General features: G+C 46.7%; 1 protein-coding gene across 1 annotated transcript in view; it reads right to left on the bottom strand.

Moving 5' to 3' along the window:
• The window catches only part of LOC119179211 (lysosomal alpha-glucosidase-like), a 50,458-nt gene extending 31,421 nt beyond the window's left edge, over positions 1–19,037 (bottom strand). The window contains exons 1-3 of the mRNA XM_075869202.1: positions 18,787–19,037; positions 7,943–8,057; positions 3,056–3,352 (exon numbers count right to left, since the gene is read on the bottom strand). Coding sequence (XP_075725317.1) covers positions 3,056–3,352; positions 7,943–8,051 — 406 coding nt within the window. The 5' untranslated portion in view covers positions 8,052–8,057; positions 18,787–19,037. The remainder of the gene's footprint in view (positions 1–3,055; positions 3,353–7,942; positions 8,058–18,786) is intronic.
• Positions 19,038–23,706: the final 4,669 nt, after the last annotated feature.

Here is a 23,706-nt window from a genome sequence, read left to right as displayed (position 1 = left end):
CCGCCAGCAGACCCTCGCCGCAATTGGTTCAGCGTTGTGGTGCGGGTGTATAACCGACTATCACTTTTGAACTTTTACGCAATGTCCTGCATATCACAAGAAACCACGGGCGTCTCCCGTGAACATGATGCTTCTCCGAGGTTACCGGAGGCACGCAGTTTGTTCGAATACAGCTAACAGCACTGCCGGGTCCAATGCTGCCTTAGAAAAGCTTAAATAGGTGTTCTTGTATGAAATCAAAAGTAGCTAGACGATTGGCAGCGTATTGACTGTAAGTACGTGCGAACCATTTCTGAAAATAGCCCACCAGTCAACTTAGGCAGTACTCGCATGCAGGCAACATAATCAATGAAGCTGTAGCAGATAGAGGAAGCTATTTTTGACAAAGGCGCTCCCCGATGAGTGTAAACAACGCTATAGGTTAGGACGAATGGAAGAAACACACACGATGCTTGGACTGCACTTCTACAAGCAGTATGAACTCCTTCTTTTCGTCCTAATTCTTGCGCAGTTTAGTCCTCTTTCGGTACGATCCAATTAACCAGCCAAATGTTTATGCGGTTCTTGTGTGTTCGTCTTCTGGTATACTTAATCGTTACGATCACAATCTATCCACGTGATCCGCATGTCAGAAAACGCCAAGGTGATATAAAACACTTCGGAGAGTCGCAAAAAATATATTGCTTGTGTTTTTTGAAGCTAACTCTAAAAAGTTTCAAGTCTCAAGGATGACCAGATGACAAAGCTGGAAAGAAAGAGGGCGGGCGGGGTGAGATGGGAGAGGCCCACCTTATTTTTTTTAACCATGCTCTCCGCAATGTTAATCCGGCCCTGGCCACTTGGCGGGCATCGAACTCCTGTCCTCCAGCTAAGCGGTGTGGCACCTTAGCTGCTAAACTGTCATGGTGGGGGCAAATATGTTCTCTTTGACAAGATTACCAATTCTAAACACCGCGAAAACACGAGGGGACAGATGAGAGCAAATAAAGCGGGAATCGAAGTTTTCAGAACGTAACAATGTCGCAAAGTGCATGGCCAGATGGCTCTATAAGCGATGTCATCGAAGCAGAGAACAGTTTTTGTTTGTTTGTTTTTTAATGAAAGGGTCAGCATGCGTTCTGTTGCTTACCCTGATAACACATCGGGAGTAGTCATGTGTTGAGTGGCAATTGCTTGTGTGTCACGCGTGGTTGTTGGGCGATTATGCAACTGCATTTAATGTACAGTGTTTACAAAGAAATATTCACTTCCAAGCAACGATCTGTGTCCTCTCTTCGGTCGAATTTTCCAGTCTTTTGCGCTGTTAAGAATTCGCTGTAGCGATATCCCAACAAGGCCTATTTAACACTCGTCTTTGGCGAGTGTTAAACACAAACTATCGCGAGCTCTTCATTACTTTGTTACCTTTTCTCTGGTGTTCCACAAGGTAGTGTTCTTGACCACTACTTTTCTCGTTTACATTATAATCACCTGCCCGACAATTTATCCTCATGTATGCGTACATTTGCTGATGACAACATTATCTACCGTCCCATCCGCAACAATAGCGATCACCTCACTGTTCAAAAAGACCTCGAGCGTATTAATGGGTGGAGCAAAACATGGCAGATGACAATAAATGTTTCCATATGCAAACTAATCACCAATAGTTGCAAATGTAATAACTTTAATGGTGAATACATAATTGCTAATAGCAGCGTAGAAAGAACTGAGCATTACAAGTACTTACGCATAAACGTAACTCCCACACTATCTTGGTCCACACATATTCCTTCCACCTGTGCTAACACTTCATGATCATTAGATTTTCTGTGCCGTAACCTATACAGTGCTCCCACCGGTGTACGTAAACCTGCTTATCTTGGTCTAATTCATCCTCAACTCGAGTTCGCCTCCTCCATTTGGTCACAATATTAATAACACCTCATAGAGAAGTTAGAATCTATACAGAACAGAGCTAGTCGATTCATAGCGCGTACTAGTTACAGCCAGCCATCCAGCGCAACACGGATTAAACAGAGTCTTGCAGTCGAGCCACTGCGACATTTCACTTTGATCACTATTCCACAAACTCATCCACACCAGCATGATGTCATCCGTTCACCTTAAACTAGCACATCAAACTTCAAGCCAACTTCATATTTTAGCTTATCACGCATATAGGGTAACACTGACACTTTCAACAAGTCGGCTCTTCCAAGATCTTGAGTCAGAGCAAGACAACTCAAAGTTCTGCCTCACTCTTACAAAGTATTTATGCACCGAAGAGTGCTGTGCCGCATTTTTATAATCATCTGTGCCTATTGGACTGTTAGCAATGTTTTTTTTTTCTTCCTCGTGCTTTTTTTTTTGCTTCTGTACATTCATTTGTAATATATCCTGTGGTCGAAGCTGCTGGCAACGGAATGACTGTATCGAGGGACAATGGGGGCTCGCGGCTGAACAACAGGAAAAATGGGGAATAACCAGCAGTGCCATGGCGCGAAGAATTGCACGCAAATGTCTCGTATGGTAGAGCGAGGTGCCTGTCAGATTGGTCTGAGGAAGCGTACTTTCAAAACATGTCGGTTAGGGTTCGTTTCAGAGGCTCCGTGAGGCCATTTGTATGCGGATGGTACGGCGTAGTGAGCTTTTGGCGCGTTTCACATTAGCGTAAGATTTTCGCTATAACTCTCGATATTCCTTTTTCCTCGGTTCAAAGCCACTTGTCTGAGTTGTTTGGGTGTGTAGCATTATCACGTATAATCTTTACCGCCCCTCTTACACATGCCTCTCGGGGACTGTGGAAGGTCATGTAAATAAATAAAAAAAGACTGTACCCATTTGCGTGCGCACTTTTCCCCTTCCGGGGAGATGGGCGAACGTTCGTCGCAGCGGGCTCCTTCACTATTTTGTCAATGTATGAGGTGGACATCGCACCTCCCCCCCCCCCTTAGTCGCAGCACCCCCTACGCTCCTTATTAGGGAGATTTGGTGCTGGGTACCCAAGCGGCTTGCGTACGCATGACGTTGGGGCGGCGGTATTGCGCTTGCGTACCCCTACGGCTGCACCCACCTGGTGCCGTGGCGGCCGCCGACCCGTTGGCTGCACCCGGTCCGGCGCCCCGCTGACGCAGCGCTCCCAGGAAGCTCTCGGGCAGGTCAGCCACGCGCAGCTTGATGGTCATCGTGGGTTCAGGCTTGGGCAGCGGCTTGTCGCGCGGGGAGAAGGGCCGGCCCGCCGACATGATGTAGAAGAGCGACACGAGGATGACGCACGACGACAGCAGCATGACGACGCCGAACGAGTACATCACCGCCGTCGGAATGCGCAGTGCCCCGCCCGCTTTGTCGTCGCCGGAAATCAGCTTGCCTGCATGGAATGAGATTACTTCAGAGGTGCCTTGATCGGTCTAAGTTGTCGTGTTCTTATCATGTTTGCAACGGATTTCTGCATGGCGAGTTCTCTCCATAAAGATTACACTTCAGAAATTCGAAAGTGCGTTCGGCGAAAGCGTCGGTCCATTTGGCTGACTAGGCCTTGTCTTTTCATATTATTTTTTTGTTTTTTCACTCATAAATCACGTGATTGGCAAAGTAGTGTAGGAGGGAGAGGCCACAGCTGTGGAGGTGTAACTGTTGCTATGCGCCGCCGTGTCATCTCGTGATTGCGGTGAAAGTGTGAAGGGTAAAGGTCACAGCTGACACCATTCCAAGAAACCGACGGACGGATGGTCAGACCCGGGTATGGTACATCGCTAGTTATTGATTTGTTTATATTTATTATATCTATAATTACTAAATAATACATTATTAAATATAAAGATCACTAATGTTAAGGTTTTCGCCTTAACTCGGACATAAGGGCTCGGCTCGGGATCTCTTTTATCTTCGTTAAAACAACTTGGAAGTGACATCCTTAGCGCAGATACATTAAAGACTCAAGCGCCTGCTTATGTGTAGCCCTGTTTATACAAGCATGGTGGTGCCTTTAGGGCATTTTTTTTCCTTCAGGCGCAGTACGTAGCCGTGGACGTCACTTCAGTTGGTGTCACTTACAATGTTTTCCACCTGCAAGAAAAACCCACGCCGAGAACTACAAGTCGCATATGACATAGGTAGGTTCGCATTTCTAAACGTCGGCTAGCATGTCATCATCATCATCATCATCATCATCATCATCATCATCAGCCTGACTACGTCCACTGCAGGACAAAGGCCTCTCCCATGTTCCGCCAGTTAACCCGGTCCTGTGCTTGCTGCTGCCAATTTATGCCCGCAAACTTCTTAATCTCATCTGCCCACCTAACCTTCTGTCTCCCCCTAACCCGCTTTCCTTCTCTGGGAATCCAGTTAGTTACCCTTAATGACCAGCGGTTATCCTGTCTACGTGCTACATGCCCGGCCCATGTCCATTTCCTCTTCTTTATTTCAACTATGATATCCTTAACCCCCGTTTGTCCCCTAATCCACTCCGTTCTCTTCTTGTCTGTTAAGGTTACACCTACCATTTTTCTTTCCATTGCTCGCTGCGTCGTCCTCAATTTAAGCTGAACCCTCTTTGTGAGTCTCCATGTTTCTGCTCCGTAGCTAAGTACCGGCAAGATACAGCTGTTATATACCTTCCTCTTAAGGGATTTGAGAGTGCTTGCCGAATGTGCTCCACCCCATTCTTATTCTTCTAGTTACTTCAATCTCGTGGTTAGGCTCTGCGGTTATTACCTGCCCTAAGTAGACATAGTCTTTTACAACTTCAGGTGCACTATTACCTATCTCGAAGCGCTGCTCCTTTCCGAGGTTGTTGTACATTACTTTCGTTTTCTGCAGATTCATTTTGAGACCCATCTTTCTGTTCTCCTTGTGTAACTCCGTAATCATGAGTTGCAATTCGTCCCCTGAGTTACTCAGCAATGCAATGTCATCGGTGAAGCGCAGGTTACTAAGGTATTCTCCATTAACTCTTATCCCTAACTGTTCCCATTCTAGGCTTCTAAAAAGCTCCTGTAAGCACACGGTAAATAGCATTGGGGAGATTGTGTCCCCCTGCCTTACACCCTTCTCGATTGGTATCCTGTTGCTTTCTTTATGAAGCACTATGGTAGCAGTTGATCCCCTGTATATTTCTTTCAGAATGTTTATATATACTTCATCTACGCCCTGATTCCGCAGTGTCTGCATGACGGCTGATATTTCTACTGAATCAAACGCCTTCTCGTAATCTATGAAGGCTATATATAGTGGTTGGTTATACTCTGAGCATTTCTCTATTACCTGATTGATAGTATGAATGTGGTCAATTGTTGAGTAGCCTGTTCGAAATCCTGCTTGTTCCTTTGGTTGATTGAATTCTAATGCTTTCTTAACTCTGTTAGCAATTACCTTTGTAAATAGCTTGTACACTACAGAGAGCAGGCTGATCGGCCTGTAATTCTTCAAGTCCTTGTCATCTCCTTTCTTATGTATTAAGATGATGTTAGCGTTCTTCCAAGATTCTGGTACCCTTCCCGTCAGGAGACACCTCGTAAACAGGGTGGCTAGTTTTTCTAACACAATCTGTCCTCCATCTCTCAGCAGATCTGATGTTACCTGATCCTCACCAGCAGCTTTGCCTCTTTGCATGCTCTCCAAAGCTTTCCTGACTTCTTCTATCATTACTAGTGGGGTGTCATCTGGGTTACTGCTAGTTCTTATAGTATTAAGGTCATGGTTGTCTTGGCTACTGTACAGATCTCTGTAAAACTCCTCCGCTATTTTAGCTATCCTATCCATATTGGTAGTTATTTTTCCTTGTTTGTCCCTTAGTGCATACATCCGACTTTTGCCTATCCCAAGTTTCCTCTTCACTGCTTTGAAGCTTCCTCCGTTTTTTAGAGCGTGTTCAATTCTCTCCATGTTATACCTTCTTACATCGCATACTTTACGTCTATTAATCAACTTCGAAAGCACTGCCAGTTCTATTTTGTCTGTTGTACTTGACACTTTCATGATTTGACACTTCCTAATTAGGTTCTTCGTTTCCTGGGAAAGCTTGCCAGTGTCCTGTCTAACTACCCTGCCTCCAACTTCCAATGCACACTCCGTAATGATACTCGTCAGATTATCATTCATTGTATCTACGCTAAGGTTGGTTTCCTCACTAAGAGCCGAGTACCTGTTCTGCAGCGACACTCTGAATTCCTGTACTTTCCCTCTCAGTGCTAGCTCATTGATTGGCTTCTTGCGTATCAGTTTCTGTCGTTCCTTCTTCAGGTCTAGGCGAATTCGAGACCGTACCATTCTATGGTCACTGCATCGTACCTTGCAAACCACTTCCACATCCTGCAAGATTCCTGGGTGTGCAGTCATTATAAAGTCTATTTCGTTCTTATTTTCGCCATTAGGGCTCCTCCATGTCCACTTGCGGTTTTCTCGTTTTCGGTAGAAGGTATTCAAAATCTGCAAGTTATTGCGTTCTGCGAATTCTACTAGTAGCTCTCCTCTGGCATTTCTAGTGCCGATGCCATAATCTCCTACTGCCTGGTCTCCAGCCTGCTTCTTCCCTACCTTTGCATTAAAGTCGCCCATCACTATAGTATACTGTGTTTTTACCTTACTCATTGCCGATTCCACGTCTTCATAGAAGCTTTCAACTGAAGTAGCTACAAACGCCACCGACAAATAGCTAATATCTTATTTTAGAACACAACAGTCCAGTTTTTCCGTGTAAGAATAATTTTGATAGCTTAAGGTAACCGGAAGATACAGAGTTAGAAAGAATATAACGAGAACCGCTAATAAACGTGTGGCGCCCGAGCCACACGAGATCGTGAGGCCTGGGGCGCGGCCTCACCGGTAACCACCGCCGGGAACGCACTCCCTCACCAGAGAAGGATAGGCCACCCTGGTGCAGTATCTGGCCACTACCTCCCACATGCATACGTCAAATAACTCACGGCCCTCAGTCCCCAGCAGCTGCGAAGCAACTGACTACGGCGGTGGTCAGATCTGCAACGCAGCAGAGGGTGCTAAGAATCTCTGCACTACAGGCTGCCATTGGAACCTGAACTTGGCAACGTTTAACGCTAGAACCTTATCTAGTGAGGGAAGTCTAGCTGTACTATTCGAGGAGCTAGAGGGTGTTAAATGGGATATAATAGGGCTCAGTGAGGTTAGGAGGACAGATGAGGCCTATACGGCTAGCATGTGTGGGCACTCAATTTCTGTTCGTGCAATGGGCACGCTGAGTTACAGCGCGCTCTTGTAAACCTAACAGTTGCAAAGCGACTTCCGGTGCGACCTCCTTTTGTATTTCCAATCAACTAGCACATGCGATTCACCACTTGTATTTCAATTTCGAATAAATTTCAATTACAATTCAAAATGCACGTGAATTACGAAGCGCAACTCTACACGCTCCAGCCCTAAGACAGTGCATGAAGACCGGCGCGAGAGCTCGCCCCGGGACGTGTTTGCGACTGAATGGCGAGTTTCCGACCCTCTCCTCCGAGAGTGCGTTCTTCCCCATTCGTTCCTACAGTGTAAGCAACGTAACATTCACTATGTAACAATTTCGTGGCCCACAAATCAGTCGGCGGAAATCGCCCTTAAGCCAAGCTCCGCAGTCGTCGAATCTAGCCAACACCACCTAGATTCTAGTCTAGGGGGTGTTGATCTAGCACATTCGAGCGTGTTCCTTGGCAGTTCAAAACGCACTAGCTTATCGCGCCCGATGTCTGAATCACTTCATGCTTCCATCCAACGGCTACAGACATTACTTTAGATTAAGGAAGACGGAAGCAACTAATCATCCTCTTCGGGTGACTTCGTATTTGGCTATCTCAACGTCAAAAAGCTCTCTGAGGGAAAGAAGGGCTGGTGGCCCTCGCGTAAGGATTTTACTTGATGGAAATAAGGCTTTGGGGAACGGTACTTCAGCAAACTCGCTGAGCGTCCAATATTACTGCAGATGCAACGCCAGCGTTACCAGTGATGGGTGTCTCCTCCATGTTGCCATTGTCATCCAGGCGTACCTCCTGGAAGATCTCGCCTTCGTTGGCGTCCTCAATGTTTCCTCTAGACGCCCTAAGCTCCATCTGCTCCTGCGCAAACGCGAACACCTGAGTTGATTCTATAGAACAAACGTGGCCACTAGTGAAGATGCTCTAACGTTTGACTCATGTATAAATGCCGCCATGCCTTGCCGAGGATCACTTTATCGACGGCCGATGCCCCGTTTGCCGCTTTCACTGTGCAGTGCTTTTGCTGTAGTCTGACTTTGGGTTTCTCGGCCCCAAGTTCGGTCAAATAAAGAGGCTCATCTCGGACATACCGGCTGCTGTCTGGGTCCACGTCACAACCACGCTACGATATTCACGGCATCTACCGCGTTTTACCAAGTTCTTATATGGCAAAAGTGAAGTGCGCACATTCTCGTTTCAGGGGTCATGTACTCCACATTACCGAGTTTCAAGAAACTTAATCGAGTGACTACCGCAGACATAAGAAAAATACACTTTGAAATTCGGGACATCGCGCGTGATTTCGTCGTTAACTTTAAAAATTAGTGTTTGACCTGCATTTTGTGCGAGGTTAAAAAACCAATTATGCGGATATTGCCAACATTACAACTCTCAAGAGTGCGATTTGCCGATATAGACCGATTCATTTATTCACCTAGACGTCTCTAACAGGACTCAGTCAGGCTTGCTGTCAGACGAGCTTAACTATTCTGAAAGAGGTTTTTAGAGCAGAGCTTCTACGCCCGCTGTTTGTGCGACTCCCAATAAAGACAAAAATAGGCTCATTATATATATGCTGCTCACATGCTCATTACACACACACACACACAAACACACACACACACACACACACACATATATATATATATATATATATATATATATATATATATATATGTGTGTGTGTGTGTGTGTGTGTCTCTCTCTCTCTCTCTCTCTCTCTCTCTCTCTATATATATATATATATATATATATATATATATATAGAGAGAGAGAGAGAGAGAGAGAGAGAGAGCATGTGTTAACCAGGTGGAGTTATGCGCACTGAGCATAGCTCCACCTAGTTAACACATGCTCATTATAGCGTAGCGTAAATAAACCACGTAAGCATGTAAAAGCTAAGTTAACATCATTCAAGTTATTGAATTAAGACGGAATATGTTCTAATTACACAGAGCTGATATTTTGGCATGCCTAGTTATTCGGAGCTCTGCTATTGTGCCAAGTGAAAACAAATATAGTAACACCAAAATTGAACTAATTAGACTATATATACTAGCTAGGCCAACTTGGGATGCAAGCTCATCAACAGCGAGCTTCGCATAAGCAAATTAGACAATTACGGCTAATTGGCTTAGGCTAATTAGGCTGCTTAGTGCGGCTACTGTCATACATTACGCAATCGAACTCGATCGATACTTAGGTGATATTCTCCACTGACTGTGTGATCACGTGAACAATTCGTGCATCGGCATGTGAGTGCACATGTGCCCAGTTTAGGCAGGACCAGTAAAAGGTCGACCAGCTCTGCTCCATTCCATCATTGCGCGACTCTACACAATCCGCGAATTTTTTCTTCCACCACATCTGCACTTCCGACAATAGTAACTGAACTGAGTTCCACAAAACTGTTCCACAGCGGAGTTATCGCCGTAAATGCTCACCTATTCAATGCGGGGGCCCACCGATGAACGGTTCTAAACTGGACGGCTTCTTCTTCCTTTAACCACGAGCCACGCACCAGCGAATTGGTTGGCTGGTTGCGTCCTAGAAGACTGGCGCAGCCCACTATGAGGTATCAGCTCCGAAGCATATGGTAAATGAGCTTAGGCAGTAGTTCAAGGTGCCCCAGATGGTCAAAATTTCCGGAGCCCTCCACTACGGCGTCTCTCATAATCATATGGTGGTTTTGCGACGTTAAACGCCAAATATCAATCAAATCAAATCACCAAGTAGTTCAAGGTCATGCTTTTAAAAAGTGGTTTCAGCAATCTGTGCCAGATATTTTTGTATCTGCGACGTTCACTGAAGTTACGCTCTCTTGTTTCTGTTCGATCGCAATAATTGTATTGAGGGGAAGTAACAAAACTACAAAACTAGGCATGTGCAAATAAAAAAAAATTCGGCAGATCCCACGTACCTGGAAATCGACGTTGTGCGAAGCATGCGAAGACAAGGTGAGCGTGTTGTAATTTTTTTATTGCGCGGCACGTCATGAAATGACGCTAAATATATGTACAAATGTTGCACGCACAGACATATGTTGAATAGTTGCAAATGTTTATATAACCGACCGGTTGCACTTGCGCAACGATGCCAACTGGAACGTGCGTATTAGCAACACCCAGAAGGCGATATGAAGCGCTGATGCTCGCGAGGATCCTGGTTCTGGACACTGCTAGAGAAATTAACTTCGACGCACGACAACTAACCACAATTGAAGTTAACCCGACGGGATAGCTGTATCAAAGGAGTACATATGTAATCTTTATGCCTCACACTATGTGCTACTCCACGGAAATCTGAGGTGCTGGACATTTTTACCCTTTAAGACAATAGGTCTAGTACGTTCCGACCTCGCGCTAGCCTGGCCAGTTGCATCATCCTCAACTTAGCATCTGGAACAATGCCACGACACCTTAAGGATCTACATCTACAGCGTACTGTTTCAGCAGTATTTTTCCAATGATGTCAGTGGCTTTCTTCCGGTCTTTGTCCCATATACACAGCCACATAATCCAATAGAAAAGGACGATGTTTATGATTTCCTTTCCATCATCTCTTGGCCGATCTCTGTGAATGGGTATAAGCCATATTTGAGGTGCCATTATCGTCGTCACCATAAAAACTGACTCCTCCCACTCCCACTGGCAGGTTCGCCAAGAATCGTTCATGACTAGTGAGTTGTAATTTAGATAGTTTATATATATATATATATATATATATATATATATATATATATATATATATATATATATATATATATATATATATATATATATATATATATATATATATATAGTCGAAACCCCGCGGCAACGAAATATTTCCGATTTCCGGATCACCGGCGAACGTTCATAGAAGCCCATGTATTACGAATCTCGCAGCCACGAAATGTTTTTGGACAGCGACCCCGCATCAACGAATTTTATACCACGGTGCGGGCCTTATTTTAGCCTCCCGCCAAAGTTTAACCGTCGAAAATATGCTCGTATGCGTGTTATGCGCACTCAAAATTTGTAAACGTCTGCTTTTGCCGCGCTAGCGTGGGTACCGCCATTTTTGTTTACTTAAATCGGCGATGGGGTCTGTGTCCGGCAACACGCCTGGCCACACTGCAGCAGGCGATGGCAAATGATTATGCTGGATTGCAGATGGCACTGTCGGACGTGCTCAACAGTTGGAGTCAATCAAAACGAGGAAGAGAAGACTGGAACTGGTGGCGAAATCTAGATGAAGTTAAAATGGCGCCTGAGAAAAGGTTGACGCCGGAAGCGGATTCTCCGCTGATCGCGGAAAAAAAAAAGAACGGCAACAATGTCATCGTCATGTTAAGCAGCCTTGCAGCGACACCATTAGGGGGCGACACAATCCCATCCAGCGTTGCTTCCGTCATTACGTCACTTCCGTAGCCTCACACACGTGAGCACCACGAGTTGTGTTGTGCGTGGCTGTTTGCGTAAAAATGCTGTGGGCGAATACCGGCACACCGGTTCTTGCTAAGATACCCCCGCTAGCCAAAAAGCGGATGTTTCTGTCGCTTCACGATAAGGCTTTAATTTTTGTTCTGCTGGCCGTATCAACGTTTTTATGTCTCGTACACGCGGCAACGAATTTTTTTGTTTCCTCGGTGATTTCGTTATAGCGAGTTTCAACTGTATATAATCAGTAAGTGAATGAATTGAAGAACATGGATCAACAACAACGAAATGCAATTTCACCTCGAGCAAGAACTTGGAGTGTTTTCCATATAAGAAGCCTTTTCAAAACAGCACCGAGCGATGAATGGCGATTAATCGTTCAATATTAAATATCCGAGCACTCAAACGAACGTTGCGATTACACCACACGTTTCTTATGAAAAGAAGCATCGGCTTCGCTCAAAGGAGGAACTTACCTCCTTCCGCGCTTTACACATGTAAGTCGAAGGAATGCCCGAGGAAACATCTTTGTTATTGCAAATTTGCGGTGGAAGGGCGCTATTGAGGCATAGCTAATTGCTTTAGTCTTGCACGTTTCGTTTGGTTTCCTGGTTAGTTTGCATTTTTTTCATTGCTTCATTTCGCGTCTTGCACCTCTGTCGGGCCAAGAGGTCGCCTGACGAAGCTCGCGAATTTGAAAAGCTCATGAAAGCTCTTCGCGTATATTACTATAATTGTGTTGGTCGACAATGTAAGTGAGCTCGACAAAATATCTAGTAAATAAATAGGCAACTACTTCTGTAGCCATGAGAAAGGAGAGCGGGGCATATTTCACCACTTCGCTCATTCGCGTGCGAGACTAAGAAAATGTAACTTCCTTTAATATCCCCTATTTGGAATCTTTACAGTACTTTCACTTCTCTCGTGTGAACAAGATCCCCTGCAGCCAAAAAAAAATTAAATGAATATAAAACCTGTAATAAACAGGCTGTTCAATCCAAGTTATTGACCAGACTCTCTCCATGTATCAGATGAAACAGCCTCCTCTGTGCAAAACTAAAGCGGGTCATAACCAAATAATTACAAAGGCTCGAAAGAGTTAGCAACTTTTCACAAAGAAACTGTTCACAAATTTTGTACTGACTTTGTCACAGTTCACTCGTCACAAAGTACGCTTTTGTTAAGATGCTTTAGAAACTTGTTCGTGTGGTACCGGCGTTGCTTCATACAAGCGCTACGGTGGTAATGAAGTAAAAGGAAGAAGGCAGAAAGTAAGTTGACGAAGTGCGGTGAAACGAAGGTATGCGAAAAGGGAGTAATTAAAAAGGGAGAGACGATGCATAGCTGAGCTGGTGAACAGTGACAACGTCGCTATACACGGAACAGGCTAACCAAGCGAGGCAACAGACATTGATTGCAGCTGTTGCAGATAACGCCTAATTAGCCCAACCTTTCACAGGGATAACACCCCGCCTACAAAAAACCTCTTGAAACGTTCTGCTCGTTTCTTGTCTAAGGCGTCGCTCATATTCCTATCTTGGTTTTGGGACGTAAAACCCCAGATATTATTATCAATACTTTCTTGGCTAAAGAAAAGACGCCTCGGCAATATGTGTTAATCAGATTCCTCGAGTTTACAGCGCTTATGATCGTGAAGCGGCACGTTCAAATAAAATATTACGGCAAACTATGATCGAGCGTTGACTGTCTAATATAGTACGAAAGTGGCAACATACCACAGTGCAGCATCGTCTAACACCTGTTGAAGCATATTCATACCGTTACCGTTCAACTTGCAACTGTTAGATTTTCTAGTGAGCATTAAATTCGAGTAACGAGATTGTCTGCAGTTTTCGCGTTTGATGCGCGGGTGTGCAGTCATTGTCTTTTGTGTTTATAGGTTTGGAGAAGAGTGTGGGGTGTTTGAGGTGGTGTATCCTCTACATGATCTATCATTTTGTGTAGTCATTCCAGATGTATTTGTAACCAATGTCACCACTCGACTTCTGTTATGATTGCGCGTAGAAAATTTGTTAGTCTATCTCCGGAATTGGAAGACCAAAAGCTATTCCCGATTGACTGGGAGTAGAGAAAGAATCATAGCGTAATTAGCGCTAATCCCGAGAATCTCGAAGAGTTTCTACATTTTCTGCATTCCTTAATTCAGCATTTTCCACCTAGGTAAAGCACCAGAAAAGCACGATGAATATGAACACCGGGGAATAGAGTTTTTTGCCACTATTTTTATTTCTTTGTACGTCCATACACAAACGAGAATCTCATTGCGAGTAGAGAGTGCTTGACTGTTTTGCCACTTCGAGTTCTCTATCACACCCAGTCCGTCACTGTACGTAAGCGCTTCGCTTTTCGGCGTCCACCGAAACGCAGCCGCTCGCCTTCATGTCAGTCATGCTGCAAGTGCGATGAAAAAATGCGGCAACATGAGGTATCACCGCAGCCGCCGTTTCGACAAGTGGTCTTCTAGTTCTAGTGGAAGCTGTGCTTGGCCTAGTGCGTTCGACATGCTTCAAATTGAAAAGTTACGAGAGAAAAAGACACGTTTATTAGCGAGCAGGGGCGCAGCCAGGAAATAGCATACCGGGCCCATGCGCCTCCCCCTACACCGAAATTTTTTGTCATGACATACAAAAAGAAAAATGGCCCTCTTAGCCGGTGCCTTCACGGAAATTATAGAAGTCCCCTCCCCCGACAAAAATTTCTGGCGATGCCCCTGCAAGCGAGGGTACAAGGACAAGCGCGATGTTGTACATTGTCCCTGAACCCTGGCTTGATAACGTGTCTTTTTTTGCGCAGCCTTTTAGTTTCAAGTGGCATTCTCCCCCTCCAAGCCGCAACAGACATCTCTTCAAGAATCTTTTATCCAGCGACCACTCATCACCCGGGCCAAGAGGGCAATCGAAGCCAGAGGGTTCCTGGACTGGAGAACCCTCCCACATAGTGAAATACCGGGCATCGGTCGGAACACTGTTTTGAAATAAACGTTTATTTCTCTCTCTTCCTCAAGCCTGCATTTTAGATTTTAAGCACCTTAGGTTCTCATCTTGTCGGCGTCTTCTGTTGTCATGGTTTTCCATGTAGTTACAGGGCATCATAAAAGTGTGTATGTGCCAAAATTGATAAATGTCGCTACTCACTACCAGCCCACTAAAAATGCAAAAAGACGACAGTTCACCCAATGAAAAGTCAGCGTCATTAGTGGAGCATAAACAACCTTCCCTATACACCATAGGGAACTAAACTGGGCATTTAGGGAACAAGAAGAAGAAGAAGAAGCACCACCTCAGGGTAAAAGCCACATTCTGAGAAAGTTTTTCGACGACATTACAAGAGCGGAAACACAATTTCCTGCATGCCATGGTTTTCAGCTTGCCACCACTAGTGCCTCAGCTGGGACATCTCTCAAAACACTGCCTGTTTCGTCCCCCACCCCCGGGTTTCTTGTCAGTGGAGCTGAAAGACCCCTTGCTCTGATCATGGTCTCCTGTCAGGCTTGCAGAATGAACACCTTGAATGAATATATCTTGTTTACTCTGCACGTGCTTATGCGTGGTGGCAAATAAGTTGAATGACTCGAAAGCACTGTAACGTTAAGCACGCCATCACAGAAAGGGAATTGCTAAACGCAGGATTTGTCCAAAATGATCCTTCAAGAGCAGTTCACTACGGCAGACACTGGAACATTCAATCTCTGCAGTACGAAACAAACAAGGAGTCGAAATGCCGTCCATGCCATAGGATCTTTTGTTGCAACGCTTTCTTCTCAGATTCTTGAACAGCCCCAGCAGTATTATTTGACGGTAACGTTTAAAACTGGCCAACGTCTGTTTCTTACCTTCTGTGAAAGTCCTCACTCAAAAATGCTCAAATATTTGCGACTAGCAGCCAGTGACAGCTTGCATTCAAGGACGGCTCCAGCGACACCCCGGTTCCAAGGATTTTTCACCTCGGCGATTAATATAAGTTCTTGCTATTCAAATGAAATAGCATAAAGCATTTGAAAATGTCAAGCTGGAACACAGCGCGGTGGTGTATAGGCCTCTAGCGAGAAGAATAGCTAAGACACCGGTGGTCTCCGATAGCAGTGACCCATAACATTTCCCGCTGTGCAGCGACGCGTATTTCACAAGATAGGAGGTGGAACTGCGTACACTGTCGCAAAAGACTGTAATCTTTGCACTCGCTGCATGGATTATGGTAGAGTGGCGTAAAGCATGAGATTAGAGCTCCGGTTGGTCTCTGCATCACCCCGGAAAAGGAACGTTAATCTCGAAATCCCTTCGTACTGGAGGGATTCAGCTGCGACCGAGGTCGTTGCAAGAGGGTTAGTGGGACCACTGAGGCCATGGACCACACTGAATAAAGGTTGCCACCGTGATTGCTTCCGCGCATGCGTAATTGATGACCCCACATCCCAAGCTTCAGTGCGATTAGTCAAGCTGTGTGGAAAGATATGAACTCCTCTTTGAAGCTTGATGACGAAAGTCGAGTGCAGTTATGGATATTTGTCGATGAATATGTTGACACTGTCTAACTGCTTACTACGGTGGTCGTAGTGAACGAGCACTTGATCGTCGAAACTTGAAAGACATAAACCTAAGAATCACACTCACTGACGTTCAAAAGGAGTCTTTTTTTCTCACTTCAGGAGTTTCACGAGAAGGTTTACGTTCAGGAACTTTTATCAAATGTACATGCGTTAGCTGAAGGGTCCTTAAAATGACCTTTAAATTTTTGTCGTTTTCAAACTTGAGTACTGCAGGAACCTATTCTTCCAACAGCCATAGGCGCTCGCACTGCATGAGTATGAAGGGAGGTAGTGTTCAGCCTTTATTCACTTCATGGGGGCGCCTAGTCATACCTTTCATTAGACGAACCCTCCCTCCATTGTCTATTGTGTAGTGTTATAACCATGCATGTTTTTGGCAATTACGGCAGTCGAGAACCACTAACTATGCTTTGCAAAGATTGTTCACTCCACACCTTTACCACTCGAAATGCGAAAACCAAAGGCACACTGCAGCGCGAAGCATGGCGTGACTTCATTGTAATTTTTACATTCATTGCGAAGCATGTTTTCTTTGCGACTCGACCAGAAGCTGAAAGAGGGAATGGGAGGGGGGCGGGCTAACCACCATTACATCGACGTTGCAGGTGGTTGGCTGCAGCGACAGCACTCTTTCGGAATTAGTCGCTGCTAATCTTGACAAAACGCTTAATGTTGAACAGCCAGTAATCTCTCTGGATGCCAGAGGGACTGTGTAGAATAGAAATATTGCATGTCTCTGCCTCCTTCATTCGTCCCACTTATCACACTTGACAGCACTAGTGATAAACGCCGTGATTGCGCAACACGTAAGGTTGTGTCACGTTTAGCCACATGTGTTTGAAGAACGAGAAGCGTCTCTAAATTTATGAACTTTCATTTCATTTCACGTAATCTTAGACCCCCACTAAAGGCCCACATCAGCATGTCCGTGTGAGACTGTACACTGATTATCACGATAATAAAAATTATTATGAGCCTGATGATGATGGAGCTTTCTCTACTAGTGGCACACTCACCCACTTTATGGGCTTGGCTGAATGAACCGAACAGTTTATGGCGAAATTCATATTGTAAATAATAATTAAGGAAGAGCAGGTGTTATCTGCGCCCCCTAGCTGAAGCATCCCACGCCCCTTTCACCACCGACAGTTCATCACACACGCCGCTGTAGCGATTCGGCTTCTCTCTTAGTCTCTGGTTGTCCCGCCGCGGTGGTCTAGTGTCTACGGCACTCGACAGATATACCCCCGAGGTCGCGGGATCGGATTCCAGCTGCGGCGGCTGCATTTAGATGGAGGAGGAGGAAAGAACTTTATTCAGAGTTCGGCGAGTAGATGGGGTGGGCGAATGGCCCCGCCTAGGTTACTGCCAGGAGTCCCTGGATCCTGGCGGCTTCCTCGGCCCGCTGGACGGCCCACATTTGGTCTTCTAGAACGGGGCTGAGCATTGCGGCTTCCCAGCGCGCGCGAAGGCTGTCACCAGAGGCCGCATAGATGGAAGCAAAAGTATTTGAGGCCTGTGTGTTTACATTTAGGTGCATGTTAAAAACCCCAGGTGGTCGAAGTTTCCAAAGCACCCCGCTATACGGCGTCTCTTATAATCATTTCGATTGATATGTGGGGTTTAACGTCCCAAAACCACCATATGATTATGAGAGACGCCGTATTGGAGGGCTCCGGAAATTTTGACCACCTGGGGTTCTTTAACGTGCACCCAAATCTGAGCACACGGGCCTACAACATTTCCGCCTCCATCGGAAATGCAGCCGCCGCAGCCGGGATTTGAACCCGCGACCTGCGGGTCAGCAGCCGAGTACCTTAGCCACTAGACCACTGCGGCGGGGCTCTTATAATCATTTCATGTTTTTGGGACGCTGAACCTTGGTTATTATATCTGAGCGTTTGGTTGTGTACCACATCGAAGAGTAACGCGCCACATTCCGCGCTTTCGTAAGGTACTCTTCGCACCAGCGACAGTTTCTATCCAGAGCTAAGAGAACGGCAACGGCAACTCACTGAACAAATACTCGCCGCCGTGGCAGACTCACATACTAACTGGCTGCGACCTAATAAAGACATGCCGTCTGTCTTATTCCCTTACTGTCGCTGATAATACATTTGTAATCAGGTCCCGGATAAAGTGCTAGCTGCATGCAAGAACCTAGACGGAAAATGTGTTGGCTCCAGGCATCGCATCACCCTTCACACGTCACCGTATCGTATACAGTAATTTTAGCCATTGTCAAGCTTGTTCGCGGGGCCATGAATGCGATTGCATGAACACTTAATAGCATTCCTTGCCTCGCTTTCCACATAGATGCGAATCATAATGCTGATTTTCATGGATGCCTGATAAGCATCAGTATAAAGCAGCCGTCCCGCAAACAGCATAATGCAAAAGGCAACAGTACCTGTAATGCCACGTATGTAGGAAGGCATACTTAAGCTTTAATGTGTACCAACAAAGATAAACTTGCAATCTCTTATTCTGAAGCCACCCACGTCTGAAGAGTAAGGTAAGCATGAGCAGGAATTCTGGAAATTGCACACGGCACAAAGGTTCACTCACACAATTAAAATGTTAAAGGTAGAATATTGCTTACTTGTAGGTCAGATTTACTCCTGTCTTCAGCATCAACTGCGAACGATGTAACACACTATGTTTGTTACTCTTGGGAAAGGAAAGAATGGGCTATTCGGTTCATTGCGAAGGCCGCGCAGCACACCAAATGCGTCCTTGTTGTCTTGCCCACACACATTTTGCGGCTGCTGACCAACTTATGCGGTTCCACAGGTAACTCACGTACGAAACTGAAGTCGCGTTGTGCCGGAACCGAAACGAAGCTGTACTGAAGTAGCGGCGGGCACGCCGAGCTCAGCCTAAAGCTCGCCACCGCCCTCTATTATCACGTGACAACTGGCACAGAAGTCACTGCAGCTGCAAAAGCTTCCTCCGAGCGCAGCTCATCGGGGAGCACCCCCCCCCCCTCCGGCAGCGTGAGAGGCTCCCCTATCTATCTATCTATCTATCTATCTATCTATCTATCTATCTATCTGTCTATCTATCTATCTATCTATCCATTTAGCCACCTACACTGGGTGCCCCCGTGATCCTCCCCCCCCTTTAACTTGGGATAAACCAAAATTAGTATGCGAGGGTAAGATGGCATGACGAATATGACTTACTGTTCATAACATCAGTAATGTGGCGATCTCATCGCGCATGTCGTCAAACCCTTTCCGCCAGACAATCGTGGCACAACCCATATACCGCGGGTGTATGTGTGCCACAGGTTAGCTGGTATGTGCAGCAGACGATTATGCCTGGGTGCCGGAATGAATGAAACACCAGCATTCTGCGTGGCAATCAAGTATTCTAGCACAAAGTCACGCCACTTTTCAGAACTGCTTTTCAAATAGACCCTAATGTTCGTAAAACATCAATTGTGGAAGCAGTGCTGACTATAAACATTACATATTGTCACGGGGTCGTGACGTGGCCGAAGACAGGAGACTTCGTGTTGGGATTTAACTGTTTATTTGGGCGAACCTGTGCCCGGTAAACGGAAAGTCCAATTACAGCAGCAGTCTTGCACAGATAGCAGTCTCGGACTGATAGCGGCGAACGGAGCGTCGGCCTTCGATCAACAACTGACAAGCGGCGAAGCGCGTCGGCATTTATACTCTTGCCGTCGAATGTTCTAGCGTTATCGCTGGCGGTGGCGTAGGTTCCAGAACAATGTGTACCGTTCGCACAGTGGGCGTGATCTTATCGAAATGATCTACTACAGTCCGGAACCTTCTCGAAAACTGCAGGGGCGGTTTGCGCTGAGAATCGTGTGGTGTTTTGGGACGATAACAAAAACTTGGGAAATGAAACGTGGCATTGCCCCCCTCTGAAAAAAGGCATCGTCCCGATGCTTTAACTAAAGATGAAGGTACAACAATAATGCAAGAAAGTACAATGAATAAATTACGATACAACAATAATACAAAAAACACTGTTTCAGTTTGTTAACGCGCATGAAACGGCATGAGGCGCGCGACATGGACGACTTCAGGTCGCGATCGGCGTCGTTGAGAGTTCGTGATGGCGTCGGGGACAACCTCGTAATCAAGTGGGCCGAGACGTCGAACCACCCTGTACGGTCCGAAGTACCGTCGCAGAAGCTTTTCACTTAGTCCACGTCGGCGTATCGGCGTCCACACCCAAACACGTTCACCGGGCTGGTATTCCACGAAGCGCCGTCGAAGATTGTAACGGTGGCAGTCGGTCATCTGTTGATTCTTGATACGGAGACGCGCAAGTAGTCGGGCTTCTTCGGCGCGTTGAAGGTACTCGCTCACATCGAGGTTTTCTTCATCGGTGAGGTTGGGTAACATGGCATCGAGCGTCGTTGCCGGGCTCCTTTCGTAGACCAATTTGTATGGAGATATCTGCGTCGTCTCCTGCACCGCCGTGTTGTATGCGAAGGTCACGTACGGAAGAATGGCGTCCCACGTCTTGTGTTCGACATCGACGTACATTGACAGCATGTCGGCGATCGTCTTGTTAAGACGCTTGGTGAGGCCGTTGGTCTGTGGGTGGTACGCTGTCGTCCGGCGGTGGTTGGTTTGGCTGTATGCCAAGATCGCTTGAGTTAAGTCGGCAGTGAATGCCGTTCCTCTGTCGGTGATAAGGACCTCCGGGGCGCCGTGACGTAGGACGATATTTTCGACGAAGAACTTAGCTACCTCGGATGCACTACCTTTTGGCAGGGCTTTTGTCTCGGCGTAGCGGGTGAGGTAGTCGGTAGCTACCACGATCCACTTGTTTCCGAAAGCCGACGTCGGGAACGGCCCCAGTACGTCCATACCAATCTGCTGGAAAGGTCGGCAAGGTGGATCAATTGGCTGCAGAAGTCCCACTGGCCTTGTCGGCGGTGTCTTGCGTCGCTGACAGTCCCGGCATGTCCTCACATAACGAGTGACGTCGGTGGTAAGACCTGGCCAGTAGTACCTTTCTTGTATCCTCGCGAGCGTGCGAGAAACACCGAGGTGCCCTGCCGTCGGATCGTCGTGCAGGGCCTGCAGGAGTTCTGGTCGCAGAGCTGAAGGCACCACAAGGAGGTACTTAGCTCGAAGCGGTGAAAAGTTTTTCTTTTGTAGAAGACCGTTTCGTAGAAAGAACGACGCAAGTGCGCGCTTGAATACCTTCGGGACTTCGGCGGTCCTGCCTTCGAGGTATTCTATTAGGGCCTTAAGTTCCGGGTCGGCCCGCTGTCGTTCAGCAACGTCATCGGTAGTTATCGTTCCCAAGAAGTAGTCGTCATCCGGGTCGTCGGGTAGCGGTTGGTCGACAGGCGCACGAGAGAGACAGTCGGCGTCGGAGTGTTTTTTGCCGGACTTGTAAATGACAGTAATGTCATATTCTTGAAGTCTCAGGCTCCATCATGCGAGGCGACCTGAAGGGTCCTTCAAGGTGGCTAGCCAACACAAGGCGTGGTGGTCGCTCACAACTTTGAAGGGCCTGCCGTAGAGGTAGGGGCGAAATTTCGACGTAGCCCAGATTATGGCGAGGCACTCCTTTTCTGTTGTGGAATAATTTGCTTCTGCTTTGGATAGCGGTCGGCTGGCGTAACTAATAACCCTTTCAAATCCGTCAGCCCTCTGCACAAGAACGGCGCCAAGACCTACGCTGCTTGCGTCAGTATGTATTTCTGTCTCGGCGAATTCGTCGAAATGGGCAAGTAACGGCGGCGTCTGGAGGCGATGTTAAGCTCCTGGAAAGCGTGTTCCTGTGGCGTTTCCCACTTGAACTCCATGTCGGCCTTGGTAAGGTTAGTGAGAGGATCGGCGATGCGGGCGAAGTTTTTCACGAACCGCCTATAATAGGCACACAGGCCCAGAAATCGGCGCATGGCCTTCTTGTCAGTGGGCTGCGGGAAGTCGGCGATGGCGGCTGTTTTCCGTGGATCGGGACGAACTCCAGACTTGCTGATAACGTGCCCCAGAAACAAGAGCTCCTCATACGCATATCTGCACTTTTCTGGCTTCAGTGTGAGTCCGGAAGTCTTGATGGCTTGAAGTACAGCTTCAAGGCGCCGAAGATGCTCGTCGAAACTCGTGGAAAACACGACGACGTCGTCCAAGAACACAAGGCAAGTCTGCCACTTCAATCCTGCCAGTACTGTATTTATAACGCGTTGAAAAGTTGCAGGCGCTGAGCAAAGGCCGAAGGGCATCACCTTAAACTTGAAGAGGCCGTCCGGTGTTATAAACGCTGTCTTCTCTCGGTCTCTTTCGTCGACTTTGATTTGCCAATAGCCAGTCTTGAGGTCCATTGACGAAAAGTACTTGGCGTTATGGAGCCAATCAAGTGCGTCGTCTATTCGTGGGAGAGGATACACGTCCTTTCTTGTGATTTTGTTCAGGCGGCGATAATCGACGCAGAAACGTAGGGTCCCATCCTTTTTCTTCACTAACACCACGGGGGATGCCCATGGACTCTTGGACGGCTGGATAATGTCATCCCGCAGCATTTCATCAACTTGTCTCTTCATGGCCTCACGTTCTCGCGTCGAAACCCTGTACGGACTCTGACGGAGTGGTCTGGCATTTTCTTCGGTTATGATGCGATTCTGTAGTATACGACCATCACATCAAGTTAGTGCCAGTTGCAGTTAAGTGCCAGCAACTGTAGTCGATTTATGCAGTCTTGTAAAGAACCGCAATCATCACGAGCAAAAGTGCTACATATCAGCTTATCGCTTCTGGTGATGCTAATAGCCATGTTGCTGTTGGTATTGTCACCGCAACTGTAAAGAACGTGTTGTATAAAACATATTCGAGTGTTCAAAATATCCCTGAGCCTACAACATTCTGGCATATTTTCAGCGTCATTTCCTAACGCTTCGCTCAATAAAAAAAATCACAGCGTACCCACGGAGGGAACGATGATGAGTGGGACAAAGCGTCTATCCATTCATCCGTGTGTCAATCTGTCCATGCGTCCGTCCATCCATCCGCCCGTGCGTCCGGACGGACGGATGGAAGCACGGACAGATGAATGGACGGATGGATGGACGATTGATTGATATGTGGGGTTTAACGTCCCAAAACCACTATATGATTATGAGAGACGCCGTAGTGGAGGGCTCCGGAAATTTAGACCACCTGGGGTTCTTTAACGTGCACCCAAATCTGAGCACACGGGCCTACAACATTTCCGCCTCCATCGGAAATGCAGCCGCCGCAGCCGGGATTCGAACCCGCGCCCTGCGGGTCAGTAGCCGAGTACCTTAGCCACTAGACCACCGCGGCGGGGCGATGGACGAGCGAATAGACGGATGCACACACGGATGGACGCTTCAACCCACTTATCAACATTCACTCCGTAGATATGCTGTGAAAACCACTAACGTCATCCAGTTATATTATTCTCAAGGGCATATACAGACATGCTATCTATTGGCTAATTCATAAAATGGAAGTGGGGACATACTACTACTACTACTACTACTACTACTACTACTACTACTACT

The sequence above is a fragment of the Rhipicephalus microplus genome, chromosome 7 (assembly GCF_043290135.1).
Source record: "Rhipicephalus microplus isolate Deutch F79 chromosome 7, USDA_Rmic, whole genome shotgun sequence".
Classification (NCBI taxonomy): domain Eukaryota; kingdom Metazoa; phylum Arthropoda; class Arachnida; order Ixodida; family Ixodidae; genus Rhipicephalus; species Rhipicephalus microplus.
Note: the sequence above shows the minus strand (reverse complement) of the source record. Positions and strands in the feature narration are given on the sequence as shown.